The sequence below is a fragment of the Myotis nattereri genome (assembly GCF_964212035.1).
Source record: "Myotis nattereri genome assembly, chromosome: 12".
Classification (NCBI taxonomy): Eukaryota; Metazoa; Chordata; class Mammalia; order Chiroptera; family Vespertilionidae; genus Myotis; species Myotis nattereri.
In genome coordinates, this window is record NC_138087.1 from 79,426,446 (window position 1) to 79,441,106 (window position 14,661).

General features: G+C 44.3%; 1 protein-coding gene across 2 annotated transcripts in view; it reads left to right on the plus strand.

The window, feature by feature from the left end:
- NUP214 (nucleoporin 214) overlaps positions 1 to 14,661 on the plus strand; it is an 82,750-nt gene that overhangs the window by 35,068 nt on the left and 33,021 nt on the right. For both annotated transcript variants that reach the window (XM_081103971.1, XM_081103972.1), the window contains exons 23-25: positions 327 to 488; positions 3,609 to 3,702; positions 13,912 to 13,990. In XM_081103971.1, the coding sequence (XP_080960097.1) occupies positions 327 to 488; positions 3,609 to 3,702; positions 13,912 to 13,990 (335 nt within the window). The remainder of the gene's footprint in view (positions 1 to 326; positions 489 to 3,608; positions 3,703 to 13,911; positions 13,991 to 14,661) is intronic.

The window sequence follows — 14,661 nt, forward strand, 5'->3', positions numbered from 1 at the left end:
TGTCTGGTGTGAATGAATCAAAATTATGGCTGTTTTTTGTCAGCTTGGCAAAAAAACGTATATTTTGGTATGCCACAGAATTTTAGTGATTATTTTATGTGTGCCATGAGATGGAACAGGCTGAAAATCGCTGGTATAAAGTATCTGTTAGTAGAAGCCGGCAGGCAAATTGCATTGGCATCTTTGAAAGATGTGGATGCCAGCCTGCCTGTTTACTGGTACTTTCCTGTTTTTAATCTTGGTATTTTCCCTGCAGCCTCACATGGAGAATTGACCGTGCTAACTTTTGTGTTTTCCTCTTCTCGGACCTACTTTGTTTTTCTTAGCGTCTACGTCTGCCAGCAAAATCATCCCCCAAGGGGCCGACAGCACGATGCTCGCAACCAAAACCGTGAAGCACGGTGCGCCGGGCCCCTCCCACACCATCCCAGCTCCGCAGGCGGCCGCTGCGGCAGCACTGAGACGCCAGATGGCCAGTCAGGCGCCAGGTGAGAGTGGAGCCCACACCTGTGCAGGGGCTGGTGTGAGCTGTCTGCGTCTCGGGCTGGGGTGGCAGGTGCCAGCTAGCCCCTGGCTCTGCTGCCGTTCAGAACGAAGGCTGCTGTGCAGCCTCTCTCCTGGTGGAAAGGGTTCCCAGGAAGCAGACTTCCTTGTGGGGGGGGTGTGAGGCTGCCACAGTCAGTTAAGCAGGAAATCGGGTTTTCTGGTGAGTGTTAATCCCTGCCTTGGAACAGTGTCTGCTTTAAGCCCACAATCGGTCTTTGCAGTTAGATCACCTGGGAGCATTCAGAGGCTCTGTGGTCTCTTAGGAATCGCGCTGCCCTGTGAGGTGGGTATTAGTGTGCCCGTTTTGCTTTTGAGTGATGTGACATTCAGAGAGGGAAGGTGACCCGTCTGATGAGAAGCAGAACCCAGACCCCAACCCGAGGTCTTTCCCTTGCAACACAGCTGCTGCTTGGGGCGGCAGCTGTGGCTGTTACAGGCGGGGACTGTAATGAGCACAGCATTTTGTCAGTGTTGTGGCTGTCCACGTTTTCTGCGCCGGGACTTCTGGGTAGCTGGCCTCAAGGACTTCACTTGGTCTCCATGTACAAGCCAGTGGTTTTGGCCCCCACCGCCCCCCCCCACACACACACACCCCTTACTCCCCAGCAGTTAGCAATGTTGGCGGTAGAGCTCAGGAATGCTGCAAAAAAAATCTTTTTGAAAAATGTATTAATTTTTTTTGCATATCATGGGTCACTTTTATTAAAAGCATCATTACTATAATTGGCAGTAGTTTACATTTTATCTTACATGGTAGCAGTTTTCAAAGAAAAAGTGAAAGGACGTCACAACAGAGGAAAGCAGTACATTCAGTCATGTAGACGTCATGGCTAGTTTAGAGCTGAGGTCCTGCTGTTGAGCTTCGTGGCTTAAAGAAACGAAGTCCTTTAATTTAAAAAGGACCCGAGTCCCTACTCTACTCTTACTTTCTTTTTTTTTTTTTTAATATATTTTATTGATATTTTTATAGAGAGGAAGGGAGAGGAATAGAGAGTTAGAAACATTGATGAGAGAGAAACATCGATCAGCCGCCTCCTGCACATCTCCTACTGGGGATGTGCCCGCAACCAAGGTACATGCCCTTGACCAGAATCGAACCTGGGACCCTTGGGTCCGCAGGCCGACGCTCTATCCACTGAGCCAAACCGGTTTCGGCTACTCTTACTTTCTTCATCTCCTTCCTTTGTTTACACCAGTGCATTACGAGACCACGAGACAATGAGACTAGTTCTGTCTGGCAAGAACCCTCCCAGTAGGTTAATTTCCAAAGGGGCCCTTCACATGTCATTGCTGAGCCTCGGGACAGAGCCAGTCACACTAACGTGAAGGCTGTCCAAGTGCATTGATGTGTGTGTGCAAGTGTGGGAACCATACAGTCAGAAAGGGAAAGATGAGCAAGTACAATCGGTTTGGTAAATTCCATCTTGACCTTCACAGCTAATACATTAAATATATAACGTCACCCTTCCTTTGAGCACCTCTTTCTTCCATGAGAGCCACTGAGTTACAAATTCTCTTTATTCTAATACCAGTGGTACTAGAAGGAAAGGGGGAAAAGAGCATTATGTAGGTTGCCTTAAAAAGACATGGTCACCTCCCAAATTTCCTCTCTCCTGGGGAGAATGACTTGATGCACTGCACACCCTTCATGACCAGGACCCCTTGTGACGCACCTGTAGAACATGCTTGGACTTCAGTGCACAGGACAACCCACAACAACGGATTATTGAGCCCCAAAATGTCCGTACTGCCAAAGCTGAGAAATAAATTTTTTTGTTTTAGCTGAATAAAATTATTTTTTCGTTTTATCACTGCTTAGAACACATATCAATTTAGACAGTGTTTTTTTTTTAAAGACATGGTGGTTTGATTTAGACAAAAGAGAATTACCATTATACAGTGATAAAAGATTTCTAAGAAAAGTTCAGATATTAAAACCCTTATCAAGGCATCTAAACTAGATGTGAAAGAGCAAAAATAAGGTACCTTTGAGCCTTCTAAAAGAATAGAATCCTTTGATGTTTCCTTTAAATATTACTTTGGACCAAGCAGAATCCTGGCATTGTGCTGAACAGGCCCCAAGTCACGCTGATAGAGTTGATTATTTATAAACTGAAAATCTGCCAGGATTTCGGATTATCCCACTGTCAGCAGGAGGGGGTGTGATTTTATTATCATTTTGGAAGCAGAAATTTCTAAGGTGTAGGCACCTTTGGATGTGCCAGATGAAGAATGTGCAGTTGTAGGCAGGAAGTCCTGGGTGCTTCTCTGAAGGAGGGAGAGAGCGAGCTGCCACAGACCCACGTCCCACCCAGGCTGCCGCTTTCAGTTTGGCCAAATATGTAGTTAGCAGAGATCCAGGAGCTTTGCTCAGGCCTTCTTAATAGTTAGTTTTAAAGTATCACTAAGTTCTGGAATACAGTTTTAAGCTGTAAGACACAGAAAGAGAGACGTGAAAGCTGACAGGCCTGAGATGGGTAAGTAGGTGTCAGGTTAATCCTGGCTGCCATTAATTCAGGCCTCTTGGCCTCCCCCATTCTTGTCTAGGCTCCATTTCCCACATTTTATTCACCATGTCTGTCTCACTAAGCTGTGGCTCCTTTAGAGAAGAAACTCTATGTCAGACATTTTTGGTATTCCCAGTACCTAACAGTCTGGCAGTAAAAAGCCCATGTGAAAGAATGGTTGAATGAAAGAGTGGAGGGTGGAAAAATCCTTAGTCTGAATCATGCTAACGCTCCAGCTCTTTCTGCCCTTTTCCAAGGTGAGCAAACAGCGTGGCAGGCAATCTCAGCTCTGCTGTCTAAAATCTGCCCAGGGAATTCTTTTTCCCTGAACTAGGGCATTTGACTAAATTGCATGCATCTTCATCTCATAATCTTTATGAATGGAGGCCAGGTGTTCACTGAACACAGCGCTGCAGAGCTGCCTAGAGTAGCTGTCCTTTCTCTGTCTAATAGGATTGCAATCTGCTTGGGTTTCTGTCCTGGTGGTTTATGTAGGGCTAGACTTTTTGATCCCTCATTGCGATTAATATGCCTCTCTGTTCTCTGTTTTAATAGCTGTGAGTACTTTGACCGAATCAACTTTGAAGACTGTCCCTCAAGTGGTAAATGTGCAGGAATTGAAGAATAACCCTTCATCTACAGCAATGGGGTATGTTACGCCTTTGTAGCATGTGTACATCAGCCAGTGAATTACTTGTAATATCGGGGACTGCCTGCAGGGAGCAGCATTGCTGCCCGCACTGGGTGACTGTTTTGCCTCAGGGTCTAAGGCAGCCATAGGCAAACTATGGCCGTACCCTTTTATGTAATGATGTTTACTTTGAATTTATATTAGTTCACACACTCCATCCATGCTTTTGTTCCGACCCTCCGGTCCAGTTTAAGAACCCATTGTGGCCCTTGAGTCAAAAAGTTTGCCCACCCCTGTTTTAAGGGGTGGACAGCTAATCTTGGATACACGACTGGGTTTTCAGGAGATTATCCTCTTCAACTTGCCAGTGACCCGTCCCTCATGAGCCTCTAAGCCTGTGCCATGTGTGCGTTGCGTGTGCTGCACAGGAGGGCTATGGAGTCGGGGGTGGGACTTGGTTTTTTACATGGGTATTTTTTATAGACTCGGGGTTCCAGAGTTGATGCTTCAGTTCTCATGGAGACTTGATTCTGCAAACTCAGTGGTGATCTTGAGATTGACAGGTCTCCTCCCTCGTCTCCTCTCTCAGGCATTGCTGTTCTTTCAAGTTTCTTCTGCCTTTTGTATGAAAAGAACAAAAAAGAAACAGTCTTAAAAGGCAGCAGCTCTGCTTGGAGACTCGCCGCGTCTCTTCTCTGCTGTATTTGAGGGCTGGGTCATCGCTGCTGCTGAAGCTTGCTTCTCTTTGGTCTGGATCTGTTTAGAATTCACGGCGCTGGCTCCCGCGCACAGTTCTGGCAGCACAGTTCAGAGTCTGCCTTCTGCCGTTGCTCTGCGTGTGTTGTAGCTGTGAGCTCGGTGGTCCAGCCCAGTCTCCCCGGTGGCATAGGAAAGAGTTGAAGGACTTTCCTCGGGTTGGGTGTCGGGATTGTGATGACCAGTGTCATTCAGGGAATTAGTGTCTGGTGCCCATGGTTAGTCCAGCGGCAGGAAGAGCAGCCACAGACCCTGTGTTTCTCCCACATGATGCCCGCTCTCTCCCCCACCGGGTCTGCTCCCCGGTCAGTTTTGGTTTTACCAAGTGGCCCTGCCTCCCTAGTCCACTGGCCTTCTCTTTTCCAGTTGGTCCATTTATCAACACAGTCTGTCCCGGGAATTTCTTCATTATCTCGGGCTGTACTAAAGCCAAAAACAAGCCTACCCACATTGGATCTTGTAGTGACCTTGACGCTTTGGTATGCCGGTTTGACCAAGATGGCATTTGTGGTTGTTGCGAACTTCTCAAGGGAAAAAATGTGCATTGAGTTTGGGAATTGTCGCCAGATTCCTCATATAAGGAAGGCAAAGAAAAGCCACTGAATGGCTAAGTGGCTTAATGGGGAAAGAAATGAAGTGGGGGATTTCTGAGACATTGTAGCCGCTAACCAGGGATGAGAACTCGCTCTTGGTGATTTCATTTGCCTTTTCTCAGGCTTTGTTTCCCTCGAATGGGTCAGCTGAGCTGATCTGAGAAAAGGGCTTTCTTAGAAGAGCAGTTCTGAGTTTGCCTTTTTCTGATTTAAGAAAAATAGACACAAAAGTTCAAAAGGAATCTTGAAGAAACTTTTCCTTCCTTTCCCCACAGAGTTGGACTCTGGTACACTGATTTAACTTGTCTGCCCAGCATGGTGCCTGGAGTGTAGTTCCTTTTTAATAACCACTTATCAGGTAACAAACTCTGAGCATAATTAATAAGCAGAGATTGGTATTTACTGCCTCCCCCAATAAAAAAGCTTCGGAGGGAAATGCATTCATTATCAGATTCTGTGAAGCAGTAGTTCTTAGATGTATTTTAAATATTTAATTTTGCATTTAACTTTTTTAGAGTAGTATCTTATAGAAGATTAACCGTAAGATGAGCTTATCTATTTCTGCCCTTGGCATCTTACATTCATCGGCTTCATCCACTTATATTCATTAACTAACCGCCCCGTGTTAAGGGAGAGGGTTTACCTGGAGCAAACCCAGGGCTGTCGGACTCCCGTGCGGAGCTCAGTCACCTGGTTCAGCAGAGTCTGGGGCAACTGCAATGCTGCCCTGGGTGTGAAGGGCACAGCAGTGAGTAAGTCACACCAACCCTTGCTTTCGTGGCACTTACTTTAGCAAGGAGACAGCCACTGCACACCAGTTGCACAGCGTTATTAACTGCAGTGTCGTGAGCTCAGAAGGAGAGGGACCAGCTGCTGAGAAAGCAGGCGTGCGCGGGCTGGTGGGGAAACGCGGTTTTAGCTGGAAGTTAAACAGTGGCCAGAAGTTTCCAGGCGAAGACTGCAGAGAAGAGTGCTGAACCGAGGTTGGAATGTGTGACGGCAGATCTGGGCAAGGACAGTGCTGGGAGTGAAGTTGGAAGAAGGCCCCTTGTGGCCAGAGGCCTGGCAGGAAGTGGGGAGGGAAGAAAGGGGGGCTGGATGAGGGGAGGTTTGGCTGGTTTGTTTGTTTTTACTAACACACACCAGACACATCATTCCTTTCAGGAATTTTGTTGTTCATGCGCTCATTTTTTACTCCCAACAAATAATGAGTGTGTTCTGTATGCCGCACACTGTTCTAGGTGCTGGGGATAAGGCAGCTAACTGAACAGACCGCCAAAACCCACCCTGCCCTAGTCACAGAAAGACTGAGATGTGAAATAAACTAGCACATCGTGTTTCAGATGGTGGCCGGTCTGCTGGACGAAATAGCAGTAGAAAGGGGGTTAGGGCTGTTGGCTGGGCTGGGTTGCAGTTTTAAACAGTGTGGTCAAGGCAGGCTGTTGTTTCTCCCCCCAGTTACTGGCTACAATGTCTCAGACATACCAGACCGAGTTTCTTTCACCTCAAGCTGGATTTTTTGCCTTCTGTAATGTCTTGCCTTCCGGTGGCTTTTGACACTTGACATTTGGATGAAGATCAAAAGGCCAGAGAGCAGATCTCGTGGATATCCTACGGAAACAGCTCCGGCACAGGCCTGTGATGGGAGTGTGTCTGGCCGGCTCAGGGAAGAGCCAGGTGGCACTGGTGGCTGGAGGGAGAAAGGAGCCCTGGAGATGGGGGCAGGGGCAGGGGCAGGGGCAGGGTAGGCGCGTGGAGCTCACGACCTGGTTCAGCTAGCAAGCTGGGTCAGGACCTGGTTGACATTGGATATTTTTTGAGCAGTGAGTGATCTGATTTCTTTTTTGGTTTTTTGTGTTTTTTTTTTTAACTTTAGCAGTTGTTTTTTTAATCTCTATTGTTGAGAGTATTACATATGTCCCCTTTTTTCTTCCATTGACCTCTCCCCTCTCCACCCCTCCACCCCAGGCCTTCATCACTCTATTGTCTTTGTCTATGGGTTATGCATATACACATATGAGTTCATTGGTTGATCGCTCCCCCCACCCTCCCCTGCCTTCCCTCTGAGGTTTGACAGCACATATACTAAAATTGGAAGGATACAGAGAAGATTAGCATGGCCCACAAGGATGACAACTTGAGCAGTGTTTTAATATTGAGGCATAATTTACAAACAGTAAAATTCATCTTTTTCTAATTGTAAAATTCTTATGAGCTTTGATAAATGCAAATAGTTGTATATGACCTATGGTTTTAGCAGGAAGCGCTGGTTCTTATCTTGAGAATAGATCAAAGGGGCTGGGGTCGGGGACGGTAGAAACAGCGAGACCAGTTAGGAAGCTTCTCCTGTTTTTATAGTGGTAAAATATACATAGAACAGAAGTGACATCGTAACCATTTTTAAGTGTATAATCCAGTGACATTAAGTACAGGTAGTGTTGTGTGACCCTCACCACTATTTATTTCCAGAGCATTGTCATCCATCCCTCCCTGAAACTGTCTCCTTTAAACAATAACTGTTCATTCCCCCTTCCCTCCAGTCCCTGGTAGCCTCTATTCTACTTCCTGTCTCTAATAATTTGCCTATTGTAGGAACCTCATATAATTGGAATCCTTTTGTGTCTGGGTCATTTCACTTGAATTTTCAAGATTCATTCATGTTGTAGCATATGTCAGAATTTCATGCCTTTTATGACTAGATAATACTCCATTGTGCGCATATTCCCATTCATCTGTTGATGAACACTTGGGTGTTTCCCCCTCTTGGCTATTGTGAATAATGCCACAGTGACCATTGGTGTACAAGTATCCGTGTGAGCCCCTGCTTTTAGTTATTTTGGATAATGTTTTATGGAATTGCTAGATGACGCGGTACTTCTTTTTAGCTTTTTGATCTAAATGTAGTTCAAACTGTTTCACAAAGCGGCTGCACCTTTTTACATTCCCAACAACAATGGGCGAGGGTTCCAATTTCCCCACATCCTCACCAGCATTTGTCATTGTCCATCTTTTTTATGATAGCCATCCTAGTGCATATTAACTGTTATCATTGTGGGGCTTTTATTATTATTTATTTTAATCTTCGCTGGAGGGTTAAATGTTTTTATTGATTTTAGAGAGAGGAAGGGAGAGAAAGAAACATTGGTCGATGCCTCCCTCATGGGAATTGAGCCCACAACCTTTTGGTGTAACAGACGCTGCTCCAACAAACTGAGTGACCTGGCCAGGGCTCATTGTGGTTTTGATATTCATTTCCTTAATGACTAATAACTAGTCATTAGTCATAGGTTGGACATCTATTTGTGTGCTCATTGTTCATTTGTATCTTCTTTGGAGAAATGTCTATTTAGATCCTATGCACTTTTTAAAATTTTTTTTTAATTTTTTCATTTTTTTATCTTTAATTTCTTTATTGGTTAAGGTATTACAAATGTGTCCTCATCCCCCCCATTAACCCCCAACTTCCCCCCCCCCCAATTCATGCTCTCACCCCCTTGTTGTCCGTGTCCATTGGTTTGGCTTATATGCATGCATACAAGTCCTTTAGTTGATCTCTTCCCCTTACCCCCACCCTCCCCTACTTTCCCTCTGGGGATTGATAGTCTGATCGCTGTTTCTCTGTCTTTGGATCTGTCCCTGTTCATCAGTCTATGTTGTCCTCTATATTCCACAAATGAGTGAGATCATGTGGTATTTATGTTTCTCTGACTGGCTTATTTCACTTAGCATAATGCTCTCCAGTTCTATCCATGCTGTTGCAAATGGCAAGAGTTCCTTCTTTTTTACTGCAGCGTAGTATTCCATTGTGTAGATGTACCACAGTTTTTTAATCCACTCATCTGCTGATGGGCACTTAGGCTGTTTCCAAATCTTAGCTATGGTGAATTGAGCTGCTATGAACATAAGGGTGCATATATCCTTTCTAATTGGTGTTTCTGGCTTCTTGGGATATATTCCTAGAAGTGGGATCACTGGGTCAAATGGGAGTTCCATTTTTAGTTTTTTGAGGAAACTCCATACTGTTCTCCACAGTGGCTGCACCAGTCTGCATTCCCACCAGCAGTGCAGAAGGGTTCCTTTTTCTCCACATCCTCTCCAACACTTGTTGGTTGTTGATTTGTTGATGATAGCCATTCTGGCAGGTGTGAGATGATACCGCATTGTCCTTTTGACTTGCATCTCTCATATAATTAGTGACTTTGAGCATGTTTTCATATGTCTTTCGGCCTTCTGTATGTCCTCTTTCGTAAAGTGTCTATCTAGGTCCATTGCCCATTTTTTGATTGGATTGTTTATCTTCTTATTGTTAAGTTGCATGAGTTCCCTGTAAATGTTGGAGATTAAACCCTTATCGGTGATATCATTGGCAAATACGTTCTCCCATGCAGTGGGCCTTCTTGTTGTTTTGTTGATGGTTTCCTTTGCTGTGCAAAAGCTTTTTATTTTGATGTAGTCCCGTTTGTTTATTTTCTCTTTAGTTTCCATTGCCCTAGGAGCAATATCAGAGAAGAAATTCCTTCGGCATATGTTTGCGATTTCACTGCCTGTGGATTCCCTTAGTATTTTTATGGTTTCCGTCTTACGTTTAAGTCTTTTATCCATTTTGAGTTTATTTTTGTGTATGGTGTGAGTTGGTGGTCTAGTTTCATCTTTTTGCATGTATCTGTCCAATTTTCCCAACACCATTTATTGAAGAGACTGTCTTGACTCCATTGTATGCTCTTGCCTCCTTTGTCGAATATTAATTGGGCATAGTGGTTTGGGTCGATTTCTAGGTTCTCTATTCTATTCCATTGATCTATATGTCTGTTCTTGTGCCAGTACCAAGCTGTTTTAAGAACAGTGGCTTTGTAATACAGCTTGATATCTGGTATTGAGATCCCACCTACTTTGTTCTTCTTTCTCAGGATTGCTACAGCTATTCGAGGTCTTTTTTTATTCCAGATGAATTTTTGGAACGTTTGTTCTAGATCTGTGAAATATGCCGTTGGTAATTTAATGGGGATTGCATTGAATCTATAGATTGCTTTGGGGAGTATGGACATTTTGATGATGTTGCTTCTACCAATCCATGAACATGGTATGTTCTTCCATCTATTTATGTCTTCCTCTATCTCTTTTTTCAGTGTCCTGTAGTTTTTCGCATATAAGTCTTTTACCTCCTTAGTTAAGTTTATTCCTAGGTATCTTAATTTTTTTGGTGTGATGGTAAATGGGATTGCTTTTTTAGTCTCACTTTCTGTAAGTTCACTATTGGTGTAAAGAAATGCCATAGATTTCTTGGCATTAATTTTGTATCCTGCTACATTGCTAAATTCATTTATTAAGTCTAATAATTTTTTGATGGAGTTTTTAGGTTTCTCTATGTACAGTATCACATTGTTTGCGGGTAGTTTTTATCGTGCGCTAACAGGTGGCGCGGGCCATTTTTGCTAATTTTTTGCGTAAATGGCAACGTTCAGTAAAATTACGATAACTTTAGTTTACGTATTTATACATTACCCGCATTCTACCGCTAGTCTATAAAAAAAGTATTAATACGTGTCCTGCGCTCTACTACCTCCAATGTAAAACGTATAAATACGTTTCCCGCATACAATGTGGTATCATGTCATCTGCAAATAAGGACAGTTTTACTTCTTCTTTTCCAATTTGGATGCCTTTTATTTCTTCTTGTCTGATCGCAGCAGCTAGCACTTCCAGTATTATGTTGAACAGGAGTGGTGAGAGGGGGCATCCCTGTCTTGTTCCTGTTCTTAGGGGAAATGGTTTTAGTTTTTGCCCATTGATTATGATGTTGGCTGTGGGTTTGTCATATATGGTTTTTATTATGTTGAGGTATGATCCTTTATTCCTACCTTGCTGAGAGTTTTTATCAAGAGAGGGTGTTGGATTTTGTCAAATGCTTTTTCTGCATCAATTGATATGACTATGTGGTTTTTATCTTTCAATTTGTTTATGTGGTGTATTACGTTTATTGATTTGCAGATATTGTACCACCCTTGCATCCCTGGGATAAAACCTACTTGGTCATGGTGTATGATCTTTCTGATGTACTGCTGGATCCGATTTGCTAGGATTTTGTTGAGGATTTTGGCATCTATGTTCATGAGGGATATTGGCCTGTAATTCTCTTTCATTGTGTTGTCTTTATTTGGTTTTGGTATTCCAAAAACTTCAAGAGGAAGGAACACTTCCAAGCTCATTCTATGAAGCCAGCATCACCTATGCACATTTTTTTAATTAGTGAGGACTCAAGGAAATATATCTTCCTTGATTTGAGAGAGAGAAACATCTATTGGTTGCTTCCTGTACACACCCCGATGGGGGATTGAACCTGCAACCTAGGTATGTGCCCTGACCAGAAATCAAACCTGCAACCTTTGGTGTCCAGGACAGTGCTCCCACCAGCTGAGCTTCTTTTCTCAGTTGTTATATAGTCTAGATTCAGGTCCCTTGGGTACGTAGTTTGCAAACATTGTTCACCCATTCTTTGGGTGGTTTTTTTCTCCATAATGTCCTAGAAACGTAAGTTTTTAATTTTGATGATTAGGTGTGGGGGGGTTTTTTGGGGGGTGGGGTGGGGTTAGGTATCACATTTAAGAGACTGTTGCCTAAACCAAAGTTATAATGATTTATGCTTAGGTTTTCTTCTAAGTTTTATAGTTTTAGCTTTTACACTTAGTCTTTGATCCATTTTGAGTTCATTTTTGTCAGTGGTGTGTGGTGTTCTGCTTGCTCTTGGATCATGGTGGATCGATGTAGCTGGTTGCACTGAACTGCAGTTCTCTGCAGGGCTGTCACATGGCCCAGTGTGTAGGGACTTAGGATACTCATGAGATGTATAGCATTTTCCCAAGCAAATAGAACAATAATTATGCTCGGTCTGTTTCATGCATGATTTAATATCCATCATGCCATCACTAAATTGGGGTTGGAAAAAATGTTCCAAAATTGGGTGAACTTGCTGCTTCTGTTTTTTATTGCTAGTTTCTTTTTTGCTTTTCTCTGCATTTGCATGGAAGATTTTCATTTCCCTTGTGGTTCTCCTGAGCTCAAACCACTTCTCTGCCCAAGCCAGCTGTGTCTTCTCAGGGATCTCAGTCCCAGCGGCCGCACTCGCACTCCTCTTCTCTGCTGGAGGCTCGCAGAGGTGAGGGAGCTGTAGCTGTGTACCTGATTGTTAGACTAGCTCGGGGGAGCAGGAATGTGTTTCGTCAGAGACACACCATTGGTAGCTTTTGTCTTCAGTGGAAGAACAAAGGGAGTTTCGTTGAATTGTAAAGAACTCCATTACAGTGGGGCCTTGACTTACGAGTGTCCCGACTAACGAGTTTGACTAACGAGTTTTTTGAGATACCAGCTGTCTCTTGGCTGATTTTTTGCATTGAGGTGACAGAGTAATTTGAGTTACCGAGCTCCATAACGAGCGCGGTCTCGGAACCTCTGAGCCAATTAAACTCGTAAGTCAAGGCCTCACTGTATCTCTTCCCTGTCAGTGAAAAGGTGGTGCGGGAAGGTTCCTGTGCTTCCAGCAGAGACAGGTGCTTGTGAGATTGTTCATTTTTCCTGCGAGGCCTGGGCTTGTTTTGTCTTTCCTCTTCCAAGTTAAATTTTTATTTATTTATTTTTATTGATTTGAGAGAGAGAGAGAAACATTGATTTGTTGTTTGACTTATTTTTGCATTCATGAATTGATTCTTGTATGTGCCCTGACTGAGGATCAAACCCTCAACCTTGACATATCGGGGCGACGCTCTTGCCAACTGAGCTACCCGGCCAGGGCCTCCAAGGTGATTTTTGGATGGAAAGAAATTAATCCTCCTAACTTTAGGGAGGGTTCTGAAAAATCAGACCAGATCCTATAGCTACGACCACTGTACGAACCAGTCACAGTCGCTCAGGACTGAGAACAGATAATTTGATTTAAAAAATTGCTCCCAAGAGCCGCCAATAGAGCTTTCATCTGTGATTGCATTCAGCTGCTGATTTTTTTCTCACGTTAACGCTTAAGTAATTGTTGAAATAGCCGTTTTCTGCCTATCGAGTTCAGGGCTAGCAGAAGATGGTGGGAGCTCTTCTTCCTGCAAATACTGGGTGCACTTTCCATCCTGTAGCACAGGTGCGATTGGACCTGGAGCAGTGGCACAGTCCGCTCTCCTGTGTGCCGGCCTGGTGAGCACTGGGCTCTTGGGTGCTTCTGTGAGAAGCTGAGCTCTCTCTCCTTAGAATAACTCCTTCGAGCCACTTGTGGCAACAGATCCAGCGATCCCGCGCCCGTATTCTCAGGCTTGGAAACTAGCAGGAATTGCCCAGATGGCCTGCAGCTGGGGCCGGGGTGGCGGGGTGGGTGGGGAGGGTGCACACTCCAGGTAAGAAAAAGACCTACTTCTGACTAGTTAGAACAGGGGTCCTCACACTCCGGCCCGCGGGCCACAGCAAATACAAAGATTGTATTTGTTCCCGTTTTGTTTTTTTACTTCAAAGTAAGATATGTGCAGTGTGCATAGGAATTTGTCCATAGTTTTTTTTTTAAACTATAGTCCGGCCCTCCCAACGGTCTGAGGGACAGTGAACTGGCCTGGCCCCCTGTTTAAAAAGTTTGAGGACCCCTGAGTTAGAACTTGTTTTAGGATTGCAGGAAGAAAATAAGTGTTAAGTTTACTGCTTTGACTTTTATGTTAAAGACCCATATTTCATTTAAAGATTTATTCTCCAATCTGAAAAATGTCAGTGACTTTGGTTAGGGTCCGGACATCTATACTGTGATAGAAAAGAACTGATATTATTTACTGACTGGAGTTTGCCTCAAGGGTGAATGTGATTTCTCCAGTCATGCCTTTCCCTTGAGCGCTGCCTTTATGTTTCTGTTTTTCAGTTCTCCGGTGCCACACTCCACAGCCAAAACCCCTCACCCAGTGCTGACCCCCGGGGCTGCGAATAACCAAGCCAAGCCGGTAAGTCGCTGGTTTTCCTTGTTAACAGCCACGCAGGGTAACTGAGGCAGTCCTGTTTGGAGTCCTCACTTTGTTTTACATGAACCATAAGTCCTTGCCCCACAGTTTATCCAGTCTTGATGTAGCAGGCTGGTTAGGACCTGACATCTCAAAGGCCACTTGCCCGTCTGCATCTAGCAATCGTGGGTCATAGTTTAATGCTTTATATTTATATGGAGTATTTGGATTTGGAGTTTCTTTCATTTAACATTACCTTAGTTAACACACGCAACGGCCATGCAGTAGACAGGAGAGGGGTTTAGATATGCTTCACTAATGGAGAGGCCGAGGCTTATGTGAACCAGAGCTGGGACCCAAGCCTTTCCACTTCTTCCCAGCATGCTTTTCTCGTTAAACCTTTCAGGATTCGTGTCCACGGGAGAGGTTCTCTTGCTTTCTCCTGCATGCTGGCTTTCAGAGCTCGCCTATTCTGTGATGTTTGTTATGTCTACTTCCAGGCTTTTGCCTGGTAAACATTGTCTCTTACAAAAATAGGTTATGTTGTCAGCAGTTAAATAATGGAAGATGGCTGAAAGGTAGGTCAAGCTGTGGCTGCAGCTTTCCCTGAGAAGCTGGGTGCTCTGCCACTCATCTCTCTGAGGCGGTGGTATTAGGTTGTGTTAGAGATTGAA